At 34.3% G+C, this 23,741-nt stretch overlaps 1 protein-coding gene across 1 annotated transcript in view; it reads right to left on the reverse strand.

The window, feature by feature from the left end:
• The window catches only part of Aida (axin interactor, dorsalization associated), a 49,109-nt gene extending 25,384 nt beyond the window's left edge, over positions 1-23,725 (reverse strand). Inside the window, 6 exon segments of the mRNA XM_046418938.2 lie at positions 263-369; positions 631-694; positions 8,014-8,068; positions 8,425-8,478; positions 15,902-15,971; positions 23,447-23,725. Coding sequence (XP_046274894.1) covers positions 263-369; positions 631-694; positions 8,014-8,068; positions 8,425-8,478; positions 15,902-15,971; positions 23,447-23,556 — 460 coding nt within the window. The 5' untranslated portion in view covers positions 23,557-23,725.
• Between the last annotated feature and the right edge of the window lie 16 nt (positions 23,726-23,741).

Genomic DNA, 23,741 nt, shown 5'->3' on the forward strand with positions numbered 1-23,741 from the left:
AGAATACAATTGTGAGTACAGCTATATGCTGAGTCCTGTGGGTCTTCCTAGCCAATCACTAAACATGGGATGTTTTGAGGATCCCTGACACAAATAGTAAGATTCTTTCACAATAAACCGATAGCTACCGCTAACAGAATGGCCATGGTAATTTGCTTAAGATTGGCAAACCTGGAGATGATTTACCCGCCACTAACTAGTACAAAAGTAAGTTCCAAACACCTGACCTTGAATTATATAATGTACATTTTTTTGTACCCACCAGGCACTCTAGCAGGAAAAGAATCAGGAGACCCTGCTCCAGCACCACCTTCTTCTTCATCTTCTTCAAATTCCAAATGCTCTTCCTCACCAGGGGCTAAAATTCTCCTATATAAAAAAGGACAGAAAAATTAGTGAGCTACTCCACTTAATACACCAGTTAACCCTCATAGCCACTAACTTCCCAGATAAGATGCTGATTATTAGGTTAATGTTGATATAAATGTCAATCATCTCATTGCTACCAATGGTATCAGTCATATCACCAATACCAAATTTGATAGGGAAAAAAATCCAGAAATATTTGAAAAACAGGCATAAAATAGATAATAAAATCAGAAGACAAAATATGGATGCTTATTTATTTACCTTAATGGGACAGGCTGAACATCAAATGGAAATTCTTTATTATATGTGAGAATATTCTTTAGGACTAGAATAAAGACATAGACAAACATTAGTCTTATATCTTATATCTTAGTTTTACATGTTATATAAGTCTTATATATTAGTTAGTCTTATATGTTATATCGTAAATTGATACTTTTAATCATATTTTATAGTGTGTTAACTACACATTAATATATGTACTTTAAATTCCGAGCTTCACTATCATTTCAAGACTCTGCAATTGACTACTGAGTGTCTTAGCAAAATAAAAATGTCCATAGTGGACTGCAGGTACCAGTATTTTCAGAGCACTGTAAGATCTCCAAGGAAAGTCTCAGAGCCCTCATAGAAAATGAACCATAAAATAGTTCTCCAATATACAAGGTCCTAGACGATATGGGGTACCAGTGAAAGAGAATACCTCTTCTCCTGAAGTATTTTAATTAAAAGACTGATACTGAAGATGACTAATTAAAGAGAAATAGATAATCACATCTTATTCTTTATCCTAAGTAGATTTCCCTCAATACTTATCACACTGGTAAGGTTTGTAGCAGCAAGGTTATAATTCTAACATTCCTTTTATGATGAAATTTATTGTATATGTGTGTGTGTGTGTGTGAGTGTGTGTGTATATATATATATATATATATATATATATATATATATATATATATATATATATGTGTGTATATATATATATATATATATATTTACACATGTGTACACACACATACACATACACACATGCAGACTTTCTCCTCAGGGAAGTCATCAAACAACATAATGCTATCACCTCTTGTGTCCTGGTTGATTACTTTCTGGCATGTAAGCCTACAGACAGATGTTCTACAATTCTATCTGTATCTGGAAAAGTATTTTATGAAATTTATTGTTTAATTTCCCAATTTATGGGTTCCTAGTGACTACCTGCAATTATTTCAAGGTGAATATTTAGCATTATTAATTGGGCAACCCATGGTTTTTACTCTAATTACTCAGACTTTAATTTTGGAGTCTTGCAGATTTGAGTTAAAAGGAGTATGGCATATTGGATTCCTAAATAAGGAAATTCAAAAAGAACAGGTTGTAATTACATAACTTATTCCAATAGGAGTCAATCATCCAGTGAGAAAGAAGTTGGAAACTTGTACCTAGATTCTCATTACTCACTCTTATTCTCTCTCCCTTTAGCTCTTCCTCATCCTTTATCTCTTTCTTCTTCTCAACAAATGCATACCGAGTACTCACAATGTTCCAATCACTGTTTTAGGTGCTAAAGATACACAGTAATCAAGAACTCATATTTGGACCTTAGACCTTACTAAGGAAAAGTAGACAATAAATATGCCAACAAATAAACAAGATAATGTAAGATGTGATTAGTGGTATGAAGGATACAAACAGGATGCTGTGTAAAAGCAGAGGGAACTTGGTAGAGTAGCTAAGGTAGACAGGGTGCCTTTCAAAACTAAACTGTAAGAAGACATTTGAGCCAAGACCTGAGTTGAAAGGAATCATCCACAAGTGGCTCTAGCATAAGGACTTCCCAGGTATTAGAGAACAGGCTGGAGCAACAACAAAGGTTCCAAGTAGGAAACAGTTTGCCTTATTCAAGGCACAGAAAGGACTGTGGGAACTTAAGTCTGACAAGCAAAGGGGAAGCAGCAGGAGATAAAAGTAGAAGGTTTAAATCAAAACCTAGCCCTACAATTATAACAATAACTTGAACATTTACATAAATACTCTAATCTCCCCAGTTCTAAAATGAGAATGCTACTTCCTTTACAGGCTATTGAGAGAATTACAGCCTAAATAAATGTATACAAAATGGCAAGGGAAAATCTAAAATGGACATTCACTCTCTCCATGACCTTCTTGATCTAGTTGACTAGAATCCTAATATTTCTTATCTCACTAAGAAGTACTGTTTATTTTTTAATACAAGAACATCTTTTCTATACTTCTACATGATCATTGTTACTAAACTATTAAATCAACTCAATATTAATAAGTAATATTAATAAATATTGATCACTTACACAACAATGGAATAGATACCAGGGAATAGATATCATATAGATATCAATAGATATCAATACCAATGGAATAGATATCACTTACACAACAATGGAATAGATAGAATGGGGAGCAGATAACAAAAAGATCATGTCTCACTCATATCAGAAACAAAAACACAGAAATGATCATATTGTAATAAGAGTTCAATGAAATGGGCAAAAAAATCAACCATTAAAAATGTATATAACAATAATTTTTAAAAGTTGATCCTGTTATGGTGGCATGTGTCTGTAATCCCAGGTACCAAAAGCCTGAGTCAGGAGGACTAGAAGTTCATCTGCCTAAGCAACGTAGGGAGACCCTGTCTCAAAATAAAAATAAAACAATAAAAGGGCTGGGGTTGTAGTTCAGTGGTAGAGTGCTTGCCTTGCACATGTGGCACTGGGTTCGATCCTTAGCACTACATGAAATGAATAAATAAAATAAAGGTATTGTGTCCATCTACAACTAAAAAAGTTTTAAAAAATAGAAATAAAAAGGACTGGAAATATAGCTCAGTGGTAGAGCACCCCTGGGTTCAATCCCCAGTACGTCAAAAACAAACAAACAAAAAAGTTGAAAAATATCTTGGTTATTAAGAATATCTTCGCTGAGTGTGGTAGTGCACACCTGTAATCCCAGAGGTTTAGGAGGATTAAGAATTCAAAGCCAGCCTCAGCAAAAGTGAGGCATAAGCAACTCAGTGAGACCCTGTCTCTAAACAAAATACAAAATAGGGCTGGGGATGTGGCTCAGTGGTTATCTTGCATTTGTATTGTAACAGAATAATTAAATAGTATTTTCTTTTCTTTGGTATCAAAGCTCTAAAGAGGAAGTATTTGCTTTAGAATAATAGCTTTGTTATATTATTTTTACAAGTTAAAGTATTATCAAACATTTAATTTATGTGAATAGCTTTAGAACTAAAAAAACAAATTGTGTTTTACTTTCTATAACTGTAGTATAGGTTTACATTTTCAACAACTATGGAATAACAGATTCTATTGTTCTTTTAAAATAGCTTAAACTTTACATAGAGTTTTCTTTCTACCAATACTAGCAATGATGTCTTAGGAGGATCTGAAGAGGAGCTTGAATTTTACAAAAGATATTATCATAAGTATGAAGCATGTCATGGGTTGGAGATTCATTGGCTGATTTGGTAGGACTTACACACTTTGGATCACTACATGGCAGACATCTGATGCTACTCCACCATGGAAAATTCAGCACTCCCAGCCTTTCTCTTGGAGCACGGACCTACCCTTTTGAAGCTAACCCTCAAAAGATGACACACAGGCAAATATCAAAATGCATTCTGCTTTTGTGACTGACGTGTTTCATTTTTGTGGTAGAAAAATGGGCAGCTGCCTCAATTTTGAAAGGTTATTTTTTAAATTATAGGAAAAGATTCCTTCAAAACATTCAAATCTATTTAAGTCAACACAATCTTGCCAAGTTCATACTACATTTAAAGCATTCAATAGGCTCTGGGGTGGGGGAAGAGTCCATTCATAATCTTTTTGAGGACTGAAACAAATACAAGTGAAAATAACACATGTGAGAGTCTGACAATGGATAGTTAAAATGATCCTATACAGGAGAGGAGGCAGAGTTTAATTATGCCTCTATAGAGACAGCAGAGAAAGCTTTCAGGGAGAGGTGGGATTTCTGTGAAGCCTTGAAGGGTGGCTTAATAGAAGGGAATTTTGCAGGGTGGTGGTGGGGAGATATGCTTGAGTAAGCAGCAGTACATTACTGCAATTAACATAAGAAAAAATGGCTCAGACTTTCACAATCATAGTTTTAGTATTTTCAGACAGAATATAAAAGATTTCAAAATGTTGAAGTAAAGAATACATAAGCCTAATAAACCAGCCAAGAGCTAGGGATGTAGCTCAGTGGCAGAGCATTTGCCTTACATGGGCAATGCCCTGGGTTCGATCCCCAGCACCCCACACGCACAAAATTAAATTTAAAAAAACTTTTTTTTTAAAAGAAAGGAAACCAGTTAAGTTCAACATATTAAAAGTTAGAATTCACTATTTTTCCTTAGAAGAGGCTTAACTTTTTAAAAAGCAAGCTTGAATAAGTATACTTAATCTGAAATATTACTAAATACCAATTTGTAGAAAATATTTAATTCCAACTCAATAATTAACTCACAACAAGTGCCCTGCTTGGATAAATTCCAAATTACAGAGTCTACCCTACTGAAATACAGAATACTTATTTATGTTTCTTTGAGAAGCAACAGCAAATTAAAATCATCTAAAAAGATAATTATCAAGAAGGGAAAAGTACAAATGAAAAACATTATATAAAGTATAATAAAGTGAATCTCCAAAATACTCTTTCCATTTCTATTCAAAATCTTTTTTAAAAAGCAAAAAAGTAATAGATTTTAACCTGATCTTCGACTAATATATGGGTCAATAATTTCTTAGGAATTTGAACTGGAGAGCTGTACTTAGGAATGATGTAGTACAGCACCACTACAGGTATTAATAACAGCATAGTGAAAGAACCGGTCCAGGTGACCCTAAAACTCATTCCTGGGATTTACAAGCTAGTGTCGGTGTTGTCCTTAGCAAAATGTAACTGAGAGGATTCGAGTGCTTAGCATATAGATGCTATTCTAAAAAAAAAAAAAAAGGGCAATTAATGAAAGAACTTGTGAGGCAATAGAAGTACTTGAGCATGCTCAGAGGAAGAGAAGAGATAATAAATATATGAAATAAACATCCACAGTCTTTACAGCCACTCTGTGTATCTATAAGATTCTTAAATTTTGTTTGGAAACAAACAACTAATAGGAAATAGTGACTGAATAAGAAGCCAAAATCCTAATTATTTTTATCATAAAAAACTGAGGGCTGGTGACGTAGTTTACTGGTAAAGCACTTGTCTAACATGCCCAAAGCCCTTGGTTCAGTCCCCAGCATCGTCTCTCTCTCTCTCTCTCTCTCTCTCTCTCTCTCTCTCTCTCTCACACACACACACACACACTCACACACAAACATAATTTTTAGTAGAACCACCGTATAAACAACTGTTGCAATCTTTTATTTAAAGCCATCAATGTGTTTTTCTCAAAATAATCTTATATGTAGCCAGTCATAAAAGATCATATATCATATGAGTCCATTTAAATAAAATGTCTACAATAGGACAATTTATAGACAGAAATCAAACTAATGGTTTCCTAGGGCTGGGAATTGGAAGGGATTTTAGGGGGATGGCAAGAAGTGAATGACTGCTCATGGGAATAGGGTTTCTTCTTGTGGTGATGAAAATGTCCTAAAATTGATTATGGTGATGTCTGCATAACTCTTCCAATTTACTAAAAAAATTGAATATGATACGTTAAATTGGTGAATTGTGCTTTATATAAATTATATCTCAATCTTATACAAACTATTTATTAATGCTTTTGAAAAATAAAGTTTTAGGTACAAAAAAACCCAAAAATTTGTGAGAAATATTACATTGATTAGTATCCTTATATACATTGGATATAGGCATAAGAACTATTTCTGAATATAAGTTGTGTCTCTTATAACATCTCCAACTCTTATGATCTAGGGCTGGAGATGTAGCTCAGTGGTAAAACGCTTGCCTAGCATGTGTGAGGTCATGGGTTTGATCCCCAGAACCACAAAGAAAAAAAAAAAACTTTATGATCTGGATTACATAAAGTAACCAAAACTATTAAAATGACAGAGTTCATCAGAATTCTTGCCATATTCAGAAGGATGGTGTTCTGAAGAAATGAAATATGATCATCTAAAACTGTGGAAAAGCCACCAGAATCACAACAAATCTGCTATGCATTCCTTTGTTGTTGTTAACTTCTCTTTTCCAACCCAAACAACAGAAAATCAGATCCCCTTCAGTATACTCTGAGAATCCTTTTTCTACCCTGGATCTGCAATACAATCACATTTCAGCTATCTCAATAATATATGTCTTTGTTAGAATTGCTATAAATGAATTAGATATTGGCAGTTTGTGAAATTTATAGGAACATTCTATTTAGTTCTTTTTTGGCAGGGGGTACTGGGATTGAACTCAGGGGCACTTGACCACTGAGCCACATCCCCAGCCCTATTTCGTATTTTATTTAGAGACAGGGTCTCACTAAGTTGTTTAGTGCCTTGCTTTGCTAGGGCTGACTTTGAATTTGATATCCTTCTGCCTCAGCCTCCCGAGCGGCTGGGATTACAGGCATGCGCCACTGTGCAAGGCTCTCTTTAGTTCTTAAATTAATTTTTTACCTCTTACTCAAAGCATGTTTACATTAAAAGGATTGCACTAGTGTGAACTGAGATAGACTGACAAATGTTCTGAGATTTAGGCCCTGCTCAGTTACTGGGGATTGAAGTGAAACAGGACAAACAAATCATTTCATTTCTTTCCTCAATAGAGAATGTGACCACAAGTCTGAGACTCCTTTCTGTTTGAAAATGCTTTGATTTTATGATTCCCTACTTAAAAATCTTACTTAGTTGGATAAATAAAATCTACTATTCCCTAGTCACATAAATGCACTGAGATGTGCAATCTTATCTCAATAAAAAAAGAGTACAGGAGCTGGGTTATAGTTCAGTTGGTAGAGCATTTGCCTTGCATGTATGAGGCATTGGATTCGATCCTCAACACCACATAAAAACAAATAAATAAAATAAAGGTATTGTATCTGTTTACAACTAAAAAAATTTTTTTAAAAGGCTACATTAACTTATATTCATTCAGTTATTCACACTGTGCCTTTGCCCATACTGCAGACAGTTCTAAGAGAGCAATAATTTGAAACAGTAGAAGGCTTTATTTGGGAATATCCTAACCAACAAGATAACTGAAGGAATTTTTTACTTTTTAAAAGTTTTGAAGAAGGGAAAAAAATGGAGACAACAAAAAAACACTTTGTAATGCATTCCCAACATTCAGACTGTAGTTTTCAATAACATGTAATGTGAATAGGCATTAATGACTGTAACCTTATATTCTCTACTGGACTCTACTGAAAATGTTTATCAAAATAATTATAATCTTATTAAAGCCATTAAGACAAATTAAAGGTTAATTTGGATATTTAGATGAAGTACAACATATATATTCTATAATAAAGATTAAATCCAAATGGTAATTAAAAATGCAAGTATTGTAGGAATTTTAAAAGCACCAAAAAATAAGAGAAATAAATCCAATCACTTTCTGTGCTAAACAATCTTAATATTCACAACGGATAAAACTCTCTTCCTAAAGGAATATCACTAAAAAATATAAAACAAAACTTACTTGGTTCTAGCTTCTTCAGGTCCTCCAGTTTAAATTCTTCCTGGGACTGTGTGGACTAAATTTAAAATATGCATATTATATCTTTTCATTACAAAGATTTCACTGCACCCTATGTCTTTTAAGTGGCAAGAATCAAATATTTAAAATAAATATATTTCTTGCTTTAAAGGTAGAAAATGAAAAGTTCCAAACTGAATTTTGGAATATTCAAGCTAATAGAAACAGAAAAAATTAAAATCATATCTTTTATTTCTACAGTGTACAAAGTATGAACTAAATCATTTAAGTGTGAGTTCAACTGATCAATTCCAATTGTTATAAAACCCTTCTGAGATAATATTGCTTTGGGCATGAATGTCTAATATCTTATCAGAACAATTTAGAATAATTCATTAAAAAAAATCCATTTACCTGTAAAGCTGCGCTTCGCAATTCCAAGCATGTTGCAATTTTGCCTATGGTTTTCTGTAGGGAAAAAAAAATGCTATAAATCCCAAGATAATTTTAACTGTCAGTTACTAAAATCAAGAATTTTTATTTATAACAGATCTATAGGGACTGGGATTTTAGCTCAGTGGTTGAACACTTGCCTCACATGTGTGAGGCACTGGGCTCGATCCTCAGTACTACATAAAAAAATAAAATAAAACAAAATATAGTGTCCATCTACAATTTAAAACATTTACAAAAGAGATCTATACTTCTTTAAATAAATTATTATTCCTTTTCTAGCACCTTGCAGATTTTAGAGAAGAGAATCAGAAGACAAAGGGCTGAGAAGTGGGAGAGAGATGAGTATATATTCTCTTCTAAACTAATATGCCACAACCAATTCTAAATCAAGTTTGGTTTGGTGATAGGTCTAGATATGATTTAAAGGGCAACAAAGATAGCCATTATGGAAAGCAGGGTGGAGGTTCCTCAAAAGATTAAAAATTGAACTACGATATGATCCAACAATTCCACTCCAGGATATATGGCCAAAGGAAAGGAAATCAGTAAGCTGCAGAGACACCTGCACTCCCATATTCATAGCAGCACTATTCCTATTAGCCAAGAAATGGAAACCTAAGAGTCCATCAACTGATAAATGGATTAAAAAAAAAGTGTTATATATACATAATGGAATACTATTCAGTCATAAAAATAAAGAAATCCTATCCTTTGCAACAACATGATGGAACAAGATCATTATATTAATGAAGTAAGCCAGGCACAGAGACAAGACCCACAAAATCTTATTCATGTGGAATACAAAAAAGTTGATTTCATAGAAGTTGAAAGTAGAATGGTAGTTACCAGGGGTTGGAGCCAGTAGGGGTGGGTGGGGGGATAAATAAATGCATCCTACATTTCAAAAGAAAAAATTTTGAAAGTTTTTAAACATAAGAAATGATAAGTGAGTAGAAAATGTTAACTGGATTTAAATATAACACAATATATACATGTATCAAAACATGTTACCCCATTTATATGTACTATCTTTGTTATCTGTAAGTTAAAATATTGACTTTATTTATTTTAAAAAATAGCTTTTTTTTAGTTGTAGATGGACATAATACCTTTATTTTATTAATTTGTTTTTATGTGGTGCTGAGGATTGAACCCCAGTGCCTCACACATGCTGGGCAAGCAAGCACTCTACCACTGAGCTACAACTCTAGCCCCAAAATACTAACTTTAAAAAAGAAAACAGAAAATTAAAAAGGGGGAGGGCAATGAAAAGGGATTTTTGACATCTTCCCTTCCAACCATCTTCTCATAAAGCCTGAAATTTACTAAGATATCTGAAAGATAGCACAATGGTCTAATTTAATTCTGATTTAAGCTCAATTCTGACTTGTTTAAAAACGTAGGCAATATTAACAAAATCAGTATTTGTGATGAATGGTGCAAATTTTACAGTCAATCTGTTTTTTAAAATAAGCTATAAAACAGATGTGATAGGGCACTGTCCTTGCTTTTAATATGCTCATGTTCTATTATATGTGATAAAACATATACAAAATCACTATATTAAAAAGAGAGACACTCAATCTATAAGCTTCAGCAAAATAAGTTCCTTTTATGTCCTAAAGGAAAAGAACAAGATCTATATTAGGAATCCAGTCCCAAAGACTAGGGAGGATTTCCAAATCAAAGAGTTTGGAAAATTGTCATGGTTCAATTACTTAAAATCCCCAACTGAAAGCAGAGGGGTAGGTTTGAAAAGTAAAGTGAAGTAGGGCATAGTCATTCTGAAATGGACCTTCCACAAACTCCTTGCTGAGGAATCTAGGATTTCTTTAACAATAAGTTACACAGAAGTGTGTTTTTATTGTTCTTTTTTTTTTTTTAACAGACATGCCCTTAAGAACACTGTTGTGAGCTGGACATAGTTATGTGTACCACCTACTGGGAAGGCTAAGGCAGGAGCCTAAGAGTTTAAGGCCTGTGTGGGCAACACAGTGAGACTCTTTCTAAAAAACAAACAAAAAACCCCTTGACTGTTGTGATACAGGTATGCAATGCATACATAATTTAAAGGAAAGGGGAAAAACTGAAGGAAAAATCATTTAAATTATTTCAAACTGTCTAAACAATATTCAGAATAAGAATATGAATAGCTAAGGTGGAAATGAAAAGGGGAGATTCATGAGATTCATAAAAGAAATTATCAGGGCAGGCAGCTGAACAATGCCACTGAGACTTCTAGGTCCTTCCAAAAAAGATATTTCTGAAATGTCTTTAGGAATAAGTCTAGATCATAAAAGCAAAGAACTGTGTACATCATTTACAATGCTTACAAAATGACATATTTTGGGAAAAAAACTGACATGTTTTTCTGAATGTATTTTATGTATGACTTACAAAAAGTTTAGTAAATTGGGGATTTGGTGATTTTGTGTTTGGTTAATGTTCTTTGAAAGGTAAAAGAGGAATAAAGGGAAGTAACAGTATTGTCCTGGCCCCTGGTGCTTAGGCTAGTGGACACTCTTCAATTACTGTATCTTCAACAAACAGCTAGGATAGCAACTCACAAAAAAAACTATTATTGAGCAAGATATGCCTCTCAGACACACAAGTAATAATATTTAATTATCTCCATAATCTTTTTAAAATTTCAATATAAAAGCTTAGAAAATATGCAATTTTAATCTGAAAAGAGATTACATTTGAAAATTATGTTTATACATAGTTTGCAAAATACTCAGGTTTATTCATCCTCTTAAATAGCTATGTATAGAAACCAGCAGTAAGCAATCTTTTCTACATAAAGTCTAATATCCCCAATCATTGTTGTTCAAATATACCACTCAACTCCAGCAAAACTAGTAAATAATTAAGTATAAATATAATAATCAAATAATTTATTAATAACAAACACTATTAATTATTAACCACTTATTAATAACTAATGAGCACTTACTGATAGGCTCTCCTAAGTGATTTATAAACATTAATTTAATTAATCCTCCCCACAACTCTGAGTTAGCTATGATCATTTTACAGGTGTGAAAACTGAAGTATGGACAGGTTAAGTAATTTGTCCCAGTCATCAATGCCTTCTATACAACACACAAGATATTCAATAAAACCACACACTTCCATCAATTCCATTTAGCTATGACTTACTATATTCTTTCAAAACTGATCTTATAAAAGAATTTTGCTTGTACTGAGATGTATCAATGAGCTAATCTTCAAAATAGTAGTTAGCTTTTTTTCCTTCTTGACTTTAAAATCCATTTTATTTCACACTTCAAACATTTAAGATAAAAATGTTATAGCTGAACAATAAGAGACCACTAACAAACTATTCTCACTTAAACATTTCTTCAAGTTAAGCAAAGGCAATAGCTTTTTATACAGAAATGTACTGAACTATGGCAAAATACCACCGGCCTTATTCATAACTATTTTAAGGGACCACACCCAGCTTCAGTATTAAAAAAGAAGTGAAACACTATTATTTCAGCTGTGGCAATAACTTTTAAAACATGTAGAATTTATTGATGTCAAAATCAAGTGCTTGCTACTGAAACAGTGTCACCTTCCTTAAAATGAACAGTTCAGAAAAGTGATAAAGAAGCACAAGTTCACATATGCCAGAGTATAAGTATTGACTAATTTAATTAATGTACATTAAACCAAGCACTGAAGTGATGTTTGATTTTTAGAAAGACTTAAATCACTAGCATTTTATTCAAATTAATTGCTCATACCTAATATGATAAGAAACAGAAAACAGTATCATTTTTAGAGTATTAGCTACTTTAGTTTATCATTGCTAAGAAAATTGAGAGCTCTAAAGATCAGTTAAAGGAAAACATGGAATAAAAATGGACAATTAATGAGCTAAATGAATTTTGCTAAAATGTATTCAGTTTATATAATGAATAAAATCAGTTTAAAAATAAACATAATTCAGTACAGTCTTACTTAATCCAGACTTAACTTTTAAATATTTAAGCAGCCACTCATCTTCCATCTAGCTGTTGGGGGAGAGAAAACACTGGGGTAGAGAGAAAGTGGAAGTAGAAAGGTGGAATCGATAAAACATAAAACAAGTATATAGTGCTGGGATTCTCATTACCACCAAGTTTGACTCAAAACAGGGAAAAACTTTCTAAGTGTCATGAGACAGGATGTTCTATTTTGTCCAGAAACTTACATGAGAAAATCTACTGCACCAAAGTAGGGAATTCCATGGAATGAAAGCTTTTGGCAGCTTTTTGTTGGCCACTAAACCCAGTTGTTATAATGACAAAACTATTGAAAACTGAAATGAAAGCTAAGTGAACTAATCGTGAGGGAGGATCAAATAAGAATCATAAACTCTTGTTTTAACTAGAAATCTTTGAGAATATTAAAAATAGGAAATAAATGTGAAGTTTTTATTCTATCACCAATTAATATGGTTTAGACAGATTAGTAGTTCTGCTTTAGAATTCTTTAGATATAAAATAAACATTGGAAAAATATGTTATTCTCTTAAAAATTAGGATTTATTTTAATATAAAATAAATATCAATAATCTAAGATCCAATAAAACATTTATTCATCAAATATATTTGAGAGCTCACTGTGAACTAGACAGCAAAAAGTTTCATAAAGAAAGCACTTTAGTAATAACATTGGTTTTTAAAAACCAAAAACATTTTTCAAAGTTCCACTAACTACTGAATGGTTGGCATAATTATATAACTTGTCACTGCTATCAATACATGAAATAGTATAAGCATAAGAAATATAATTCAAAATAAAACAACATTTTTGCAAAGAATAAGGTTAAAAGCATTTTCTATTTTCCTTTTTGGAGAAAAATATAATTCAGTTTTCTCTCCAGCTTATGTACAGGCATAGTATTTAATGCAGATCTAACAGTATGTGTCAAAATTTCCTGTATTATGTTCTTTAGAACACTAGATCCAATGAAATATTCTGTAAAGAAAGGAGGGGAGCTTTTCAAAAGCAAATAATTTTTAAAATACTGCACAACCAAACTCTTTAAAATATCCAACATACACATTAGAATATTAAAAGTCCAGAGAAGTCACAAACTGTGTGCAAGTAATGCCTATTGGGCTGGGGATATAGCTTACTGATATACAGAGTGCTTGTTTGCCTAGCATGAGGACCTGGGTTCCATTCTTAGCACAACACACAGACACACAGACACACACAGACACAATCTATTAATTTTTAAGAGCCAGTGTTTCCCAGAACATGTCTTGAAGACCTCTCTTTTCTAATCATTATTAACTGAAGACTTTGATAATTTTTTTCTTATGGAACAATCATATAAGGCCTACACATCAATATGAGTGTTTCTGTCTGTTGTGAATATTTCACTTGCATTTTCACAGAAATTTAAACCTTTAAATGCATATAACTTGCCTTATATAGTAGAACAGAATGACTTGGGGTTCTTCTCCAAGACCAAGGAATAGACAGGCAGACAGAAGCTCTGTCTGTAGTTACACCTGGCAGCCAGAAATGCCTCCTGGGCAGGTATTATAAATAATATGTTCCTCAGAAATCAGGCTTCCAGGAAAGGAGGAGGTACAGACCACTTCACAGGTAGAGGTCACTGGAGTTTTAGGAAGGAAAGACCTTTTAAAGTCACTTAAGAGTTCTCTAATCTCTCATTTCTTATATAAGGAAAATCAGGCCCAGAGCCAAAGCCAGGATGCAAGACTTAAGTCTTCTGACTCTAGGTCTCAGCTCTCTCCTTTAGGTCCTGCAGTCTCCTGGATCTTTTGGAGTACAAGATCTGGGGGTCTTTATAACCAAAGACAAGCTGAACAGCTATAAATTAAAGAATCAATAGCATTATCAACACCAACTCTAGTCTCAGAATACTAAAGAAAATCAAGAAAAAGTTAATTTTTTCCTCATCACTTAACAAGGTTCATTTTTTGATATTAACCTGTTTGTTTTGTAATTTTAGAATGTTTTAGGAAGTCAAAAGACTTTAATCTCAGGCCATGTGGCTCACAGGTTCTACTCCTGAGCAACAAATGCTGGAGAAATCTAACTAACTGAAGGCAAACAGGTGACTAAAATATGGGATCATTGAAACTTTGTTACATTTTTTTATTTTGTCTTCATATTCATAACATACTTCATTAACTATTAATTTATGTACCTGGATATCTAAGATTCTATTCATCAAGATTTAGATATTTTAAGTCTTAATTCAGTGATGCCAGCTGATCACTTCCTAATCAGCTCCTAGACAGATTTCACAAATCTTACAGAAGTGGTATAGTGTATAGTCTTTGTTCCTTTCCTTAAGCATATCAGCTATTTCCTTTGTGATAATTATTTTCCAGGACTAAGATCCTAAGTCTCTTAAATCTATTGTGGATATTAGCACTTATTAAGGAAAAAAGAAAAACACCCTTTTAAATTGCAGTAACATAATTTTTTTTGAAGTAGATTTTAAATATTTTAAAAATACAAATATACGTGGGCAAGAAATACGGCTAACCCTCTGGGGGCTTTTTCTCCCCAAACTCCTGTAACTAAGAATCAATAAACACAGGCCTATGGACTAAAAACTTGCTTAGGTTTAATTAAAACAGTTATGCAAAAAATTACTCCCATTTCCCCTTGTGCAAAAAAAGAAAAGTATTAATAAGAGTGAATTAGGTCACTAGGGTTTTCACACTACCTTTTCTTAAGAGATGAGGAAAAGACTAGCACATATTTTTCACTATCTACAAGATTAAAAATTGACTTAACACTAGTTACTCTGAGCCAGGAGAAAATGGGAGTTGTTTCCTCCCATTTCTTCTCTTCTTTTAGAATAAAGTTACTTTAAAGTATCCCCTTTTACATAATCTCTATCAGGGAATCAACTTGACATACAAAAATTTTAATTCAAGGAAGAAAGAACAGTACTGAAACATTTTGCAATCTTATATATTTATTTGGCTGACAGATCTGTACGCCAACTTCTTGACTTGAGCTAATTTTTTTTCCATTTGTTTTTTGGTTTGGGGGGTTTTGTGTGTGTTTTCTGTTTTGCTTTGAGAGGTGATACATAAAGAGTTATGAAAATTCAGAGTTAAGCATTGAGGTGGAATGCACTTATTCCAAATCCTTCTGTTTTTCCAAGTGACTCGGAACAAACTCCAGTCTTTGGGTTACCAATGCTTTTGAACTAAAGTGTGGATGACTTCCATTAGAGGTAAATAAGGCCTAAATAGTTAAGTAAAGAAATTCATTAAGTGATAAGTTATATATCTGTATAAATGTTCACTTAATGTTAGGCAAAGCATAATCAATCTGATTTTTTTTTTAACTTAAATATAAAAGTTTTTCGTTTATTTTTCTGCTTAATGGACTCAAGACCAATTTCATTTGGAATTGAATATATCTAGATATTATTTGATGGTACCTTTTGCTCTTCTGTGAATTCAGAATTGTTGTGTTGAGCTTGGGCCTCTTTTTGTAGATGTCTTGCTAATCTGTAAGAAGAAAACATTTTTTTTTTTTTAAACTGAAAGCAAACTATCTCAACTGCAACAAAGTAAAACAAATTAAATCTCTTAAAAACAATAAAGTGCATAATACTTTGTTCTGTTTTTGAAGTAATTCCACATTTTCAAGGCAAATCTACATTACCCTGAGAATCAAACTTTTTACAAAAAAAAAGTTTGTACAAAATAATGATGAAATAAGATACTTTTCATACCATTTCACTGGGATGAATTTCAGAATCTTAGAGCTGCAAAGAATCTCAAAAAGCACATAATTCAACTTTCTTTACTATGCACTAATTTCTTCTATAAACAACCAATAAATAGTTGTCTAGATTCTACTTCAACACTTCCAGTGAGCACCAATAATAGTATCAACCATACATATGTTATCATTCTATCATAATTAATTTCCCAATAAGATTTGCCCAAATCCAAATTACAGCCATGACAATAACTCCATCAAAATATGCTTTTGAAACATTTTTTAATGGAAAATAAAGAAAAGCCGTCCACCAATCAAAAACAGAAAATACTGCTTGCCCAGTTATCATCATATCTAAAAATGGCAGGAGGCCTTGAGTGAGTTTTCCAGGATGAATTTATGATGCTAGTCCAAGCTCAATGGTGAAGATACAAAGCTATTTTCTGAGACAGCAAAAGGCAAAGACTTACTCTTATGAAGAAAGAGAAAAAAAAAAGACCAATTTTAGACACAGTATTTGATTAGACATGTTTCTAAACAAGATATAAAAATGGCCAATAAACACATGAAAAGATATTTAGTATCATTAGACATCAGGGAAATGCATATCAGGATCATAAAATAATTACTTAGCACCCATGCAGATGGATATAATTTTAAAAAAAAAAAGAGATGAAGAAAATAATAGGCGTAGGGAGAATACGGAAAAAACTGGAACCCTGATGCATTGCTGATGGGAATGTAAATTGGTGCCAGCCGTTGTGGAAAAGTTTAATATAGTTAAATACAGAGGAACTGTATGCTCCATCAAACTCCTAGATGGATATATCCAAAAGAACTAAAAATAAATGTTCACACAAAGCACATGTACACAAATGTTTACAGCAGCATTATTTGTAATAATCAAAAAGTCATACAACCAAAATGTCCATCAATTAATGGATGAACAAAACGTGGTACATATATTCAGTAGAATATTATTCAGTCATAAAGAGGAATGAAACTCAGATAATATGCTAGCTACAGTATGAATGAACTTCAAAAAGATTATGCTATATAAAAGAAGTCAGATGTAAATGGTCATGTTATATGATTCCATTTACATGAAATGTCCAGGAAAGGTAAATTCATAGAGAAAGAAAGCAGATGAGTGGTTGCCAGGATATGGAGAAATTTAGAATGACTGACACCAGGTATGAAGTTTCTTCTGGGAGTGGGAGAAATTTTTAGGAATTACAATAGTGATGGTTATGACACATTGTGAATACATTAAAGACCACTTCACTGTACACGTTAAAATAGTGAGTTTTATGGTATATGCTAAAAAATGCAAAAAAAAAAGCTAGCAAAAGATTTTGAAAATAAGATTGCTATTCTGGTTGAGGTATGGGAGTAAGAATGGCAGCAAGTGCTAGCTAGAAAAGGCAATTAAAGAAGAGAGTTCATCACAGTTCCAAAAAACAAGTACTAGATAGGAGTTCTATTCTATGCAATCATATCCTTAAAGATCAAGTAGTATTCTCAATGGCCTCTATCCTCTTTATGAAAAGTCTGCATTCTTTATAATTAAGCAAGAAATTCTTACAAGAAATCTTAACATTTGCTAAGATAGCTCCACCATGTTACTTAGTCAAATTTTCATCCATTTACTTACTTGCTTCCAAAGTAGGAAACCACACAATATATTTTCCTAAAATGTCATTCATTGACTCATAGCCTCACATTTTTATGAATTCTTATGCAGGAGAAGGTACAAATAAATATGGCCCATTGTCCTTTTTCTGGATTTGCTTTCTTTTTTTTAACTCTTGCTGACCTATGTGGACTCTTACAGAAATTCATGGTCTATACACCCTTAGCAATGTCAACTATACATCCCTGAGTTCAGGGAAGTTATAGTGTAATAGTTTCTTTATTTGAATATTTCTACATATAATTTGCTAGGAGTGGCTATCAACCTAAGCAGGATTCTTTCTTTTTCTTTAAATAGTTTTGTTTTGTTATTTTTTTAGTTGTAGTTGGAACCAATACCTTTTATTTTATGTATTTATTTTATGTGGTGCTGAGGATGGAACCCAGTGCCTTGCACGTGCTAGGCAAGCACTCTACCAATAAGCCCAAGCTCCAGCCCCAGCCCCTAAGCAGGATTCTTGTCAGGAAAAAAAAGTATAGCTTTCAACTCCTGCTTTTTTTTTTTTTTTCTTTTTTTTTTATTGGTTGTTCAAAACATTACAAAGCTCATGACATATCATCTTCCATACATTTGATTCAAGTGGGTTATGAACTCCCATTTTTTACCTCAAATATAAGTTGCAGAATCACATCGGTTACACATCCACATTTTTACATAATACCATATTACTCCTGTTTAAATACTAAAAATCAGGGCTGGGGTTGTGGCTCAGTGGTAGAGTGCTCGCCTAGCATGCACAAGGCACTGGGTTCGATCCTCAGCACCACATAAATGTAAAATAAAGATATTGTGTTCATCTAAAACTTAAGAATAAATATTTTAAAATAAATACTAATAATCAGAATAAAGGAGACTAAATTAAAACAATCTTGTTTTCAAAAATTAGGCAACAGATTGGGAGGAAATACTATAAAAATAAAGAACTTTTATCTGTAGTACATAAAGAACACCTACAACTCAATAGGTAAGAGATAATTCAATTTAAAAATAAGTAAAAGATTTGAACAGACATTTCACAATCAAGATTTACAGAGGGAAAAATAAGCATATGAAAAGACATTCAACATTATTAGTCATTAGAAAAATGTAAATTAAACCTATAGTTAAGTATACTGATAATGGCTACAATCAAAAAGACAATAATAAATGCTGCTATACAGAGAAACAGAAAACCCCTTCATACTGCTGGTAGAGATATAAAATGGTACACCCAATTTGGAAAATTTGACAGCTACTATAAAAAGTTACATACTTAACATATGACTCAGCAATTCTACTTATAGGTATCTATTCAAGAGAAATGAAGAATATGTCCACATAAAATATTGCACATGAATGTTCAGTGCAGTTTTATTGATAATAACCAAAATTCAAATGTCAACCAACTAAGGAGTGAATAGGCACATAAAACATGATACAGCCATACAATGTAATCCTGTAAATTCACCAATAAAAGGGAATAAAATCATAATACATGCTATGACATGGAAATATGCTAACTGAAAGAAACTATATGCATAAGATCACATATTAGATGCTTCAAATCATATGAAATGTCCAGAAAAAACAAATCTATAGAGAGAAAATATAGATCAGAGGGAGTGGTTGCAAATGGGCACAAGGAATCTTTTGAATGTGATGAAAATGTTCTCAAATTTGATTGTGGTGATGACTGCATGACTTTTACTTTTAGAAATCAATAAATTATACATGTAAAACTGATGAACTTCATGGTATATAAAGCATACCTGAGTTGTTTAAAGAAAAAACTTTTTAAAGCCTCAGCAAAACGCCCCCCCCCACACACACCTTCAAAATCTAAATCCACAAAAGATTGTATCATTTTAAGACAAAGTGAGACCTGATTTTGTCTACTGTGAGAAAATCTACATGTTCTGGATTTTAGATGAGCAAATATAAGAGTCGACATTCTACTAGTAAAGGTGAGAAACCTATCAAACATTCTTCTCTAGAGACTCCTCTCACAAGTAAAAGAGTATTATTCTCAAGGGGGAGTTTTAAATATATGTTAAATACATAAACAAGTGACTGATGGAAATCCCACATGATTCCAGACACAGAAATTAGAGCTTTTCAACCTGCAGCAAAAGGATAGTTTTTCCTCTCAATTTGTCCCAAGCTAATATTTTTGTAAAACACAAAAATATGGTCAAGATGTCAAGTTGCTTTAAAGTTCCTAAATGTTAACTCTTTATTTCTTTCTTTATTTTGATGCAGACCAGCAGGTTTGTGGACCGGCCCCAATGCATGGACCACACTGTAAGCAGCAGAGACAAAGCTTTCTAAAGATGACTAAAACCAGGTATTACTCAGTCTTTAAATTCATCTACTCATTTAACAGATATTTATTGAGCATCTGTGTGTTAGAGAAATATCTCAGGAGCGATTCTGTGGAACCTCTTACTCTGGACAAGCTTCTATTCCACTACACCACAAGTTAAGAGTCATGTATGCCCAGGTAGCTGAAAGAGGTAGCCGCTGAATGGAGATATTGTTTTTAACTGGCCATGTGTATTCTGAATAACAATTTTAATTTGACATTATTTCTTTAAATCTTCTAATAGTATTTTGGCATCAGCTCATTAATGCTACAATGTACTCCTGAATCCATACCTTCAATAGAATGTGATAATTATATAATATATAAATTAAAAATTATGTCTCAGTAGTACTCTGGAACACTAAGTTTACAGAAGAGAACAGAACAGATACTGCCCCCAACCCTCAAAGAACTTATAGTCCCTTGGGGAAACAATAAGCAAAACAAATACATAAAAAATATTTTAGATGAAGTTTAGATTGTAATAAGTCCTGTAGGAAAAAATTAAGCAGGAGGGAGGTAGGAATGGTGGGAAAGGGAAGGGTCAGTGGAAAGAAACAGACTAAATTAGAAGAAAGGAAAAAAAAAAAAAAAAAAGCAGGAGCGGGGAGAGGTGCCAGAGGGGATGTGCCAGAGGATGGAGTGGGGATGGACAGGAGGCTTTGCACTTTTAGACAGGGTGGCCAGAAAGGACCTTGCTGAAAGAACATTATTTGAACACAGACCTGAAGAGGAAAAGCCCTAAGGCAGAAGTGTGCTTCAGGAAACAGCAAAAGTATGGGAACATTCACTTTTGTTCTTCACTGACTGAAGTACCTTATTGGTCTAAAATGTTCCAGTAAACTCAGCGCTTTGGGGTCAGATACCAAATTTTATTCATCTTTCTCCTCCCAATCCTCATTGTTCAATGATGAAATTGTTTAAGTTATAGTATTCTCACATTATGGTAGTAAAAACATTCTCTTCCCACCCCTAAATCATGTTGACTATAAAGACATCACTGCCTACTTAATTAGGAGTCACATTTATCCTAGACTTTCCCTCCTTCACTCTAGATATCCAGTGACTAAATCCTGTCAATGATCATTCACATCATCATTGTGGTCCTCATTGGTCTCTTTTGCTGTAGCCTTTCTTTCCAAATAGTTCTTTCAAATGCAAAATATAATTTGCCTTTATTTCTGAATATATTCGAAAATTTAAACAAACTCATTTTACACGTGGCCTGTATGTCTACAAAACTGAAGTCAATCATGACATATTTCTATTGAAATTTACACTACAGTTTTTATAATTGGAAGACTACTTCGAATCCTGGAGTTCAAAGGATAGGGCTGAGATCCAACAATAGCTTTGTATGTGCCTATTACCTTCATTCAGAAGTTTCTAGAAATTCCGACTAAACAGCTTGCATATTCGATTTTCCTTTGTAATTTCAATTAGACATGGTATTCTTCACTTTCCATTGGGAGGTCTGCTGCTCAGTGCCCACAGCTGCTAAATCCCACAGTATCACAAGTAAGAGGCAGCTTTACATTTCAGGCTATGCAATTTTCATTATCATATAGGATAAGTATACATCGATGCTAACTGGTTAGCATATGGAAGGGTATGTTCACCAATGAAAGAAATCCTGAAATTTGTCCAATTCACTTACAGAATAACTCTATCAATGCTTTATCAAACAAGCACCTTAAGCATTTATATATTAGAGAACACCAGATTTGGAGTGAAAAAAAAATTCCAGACTTCAGTGATATCATTTTGCGATTGTGAGTAATCTGTTAACTTGAATTTCAGTTTCCTTATTTTGTAAAATGAAAATAATTATATTCACTGGACAGTTGTAAAAGCAAATGAAATCAAGTGGAAGTGAAAAATAAGTGCCAAAAGTTGTTAGGCACAACCAGATATCCCAGAGCACAGTTGTTTTCAGGTACTTTTTGAAACTACAGGCAATTCAAAGTCAGAAAGATGGGGTAGAAAACATATACACATCTAAATTATGTTGGTGGTCAGATAAAAACAACTATTGTTCAGGAGAACAGAAGTTTTGGATTTTCCAAGTACCAATTTTGTATTCTCTCCAGAAGGTGTGTGTGGGGCGGGGGGTGGTGGTGAATTTTACTCGTGCATGATTTCATATTCCATGAAACCTCAAACAATAATTTGTTTTAAACCAATAAGCAAGTAATGGCAAGTTTGGAAACAACAGCATTTTAGTAGGCAGTTCTTAAGTTCAGTAATATGTTCAAGAAATTAAACAAGGTTTTTATACATACATAAATCTTGTCTTTTCATTTTAAAACCATCTTTAAAGTTTTTGGGCGAAAGCAGAAAGGGCAAAAAAAAAAAAAATCAGTCTTAGGTTGATAAAGGAAACTGGTACCCACATGTACCCTGAGGCTATACATTATACACAGGAAAAGGAGGAGGGATCCTAGGAGGGAGGGGCAGCTCCTGTGCGTGGTCTATTAATTCACATTTTGCTCTCTTCTGTTCACATCCTGCGCGGACTCCACCCAAAGAAACCGAGCGAGGGGGTGGGTGGGACTCACAGTCCAGCAAATAACAGTCCCAGAAACCGAAACGAAATCGAGGTGGAATTGTGAAAACACGGCTCACCAGAAAGTGGGGTGGAGAAGGAGCGCAATAGCAGACCCTTCTTTTGGCAGAAGGAGAGGCAGGATCCCTGGCCCTCGCTGCTTCCTGGGGGTATCCAACTCCTCTCTATCAAAACCAGTTCCCTCCTCTCCTACACATGGGAGGGAGGAAGACACACACAGAGAGCAAGGCCACTCATGCCTGGAACGTGGGCGGAGAACGCACAAGTATTCCTTCGAGATTCAAAGAGAGATTGGGGGGTGGCAACCTGGGAGAGGCGGAGGAAAGGAAATTGACCGCCGAGCTGGGGGCCCCGGGAGACACTCAAAGGAGCTAAGTAGGTAGCCTGTGAGAGCCGGCGCCCCAGCTAAGGACTACTACCTGTTGAATGGAACTGGTCTCGTGGAGGTGGAGGGGAAAGAAGGGCGAGACACCCCAGGGAGCGGACCCTTCTCCTCCAGAGCAGCCTCGCGGGGCCAGTGGGATCTCAGTCCCCCGTGCAGGGGGCCCCGCCCTGGGAAGCCTTGACTGCAGACACTGTGATGAGAGACACCAACAGAAACAAGGGGGAGGCGGCCCACTGCAGCCGGTCTGGCCCGCTCCCGCGGTTAGTCACTCACATCTGATACTCGTCTATCGCCTCCACCAGCTGGCCCCAAGAGTCGAAGTCGGCGCCTCTCCTAAAACTGGCGCCCCAGCGCTGCAGCAGACTCCGGGTCACCTCCGACATGGCCGGTCCCCACCCCGTCCCCTCCCGCCCCTACCCAGCAAGGCCGGGCTCTAGGGCGCCATCCTCCCCGGGCCTGGCCCCGACATTAACAGAGCCAGGAGGAACCGCTAAGGCCACCACCGCCACCCGCCGAGGAGCCGCCCAAGCCCATTTGCCGCCACAGCCAAACTTTGCGGCTCCGAAGC

Source organism: Marmota monax, unplaced genomic scaffold (genome assembly GCF_021218885.2).
Source record: "Marmota monax isolate L192 unplaced genomic scaffold, Marmota_monax_Labrador192_F-V1.1 WCK01_AAM20220418_F8-fsc00153, whole genome shotgun sequence".
NCBI lineage: Eukaryota > Metazoa > Chordata > Mammalia > Rodentia > Sciuridae > Marmota > Marmota monax.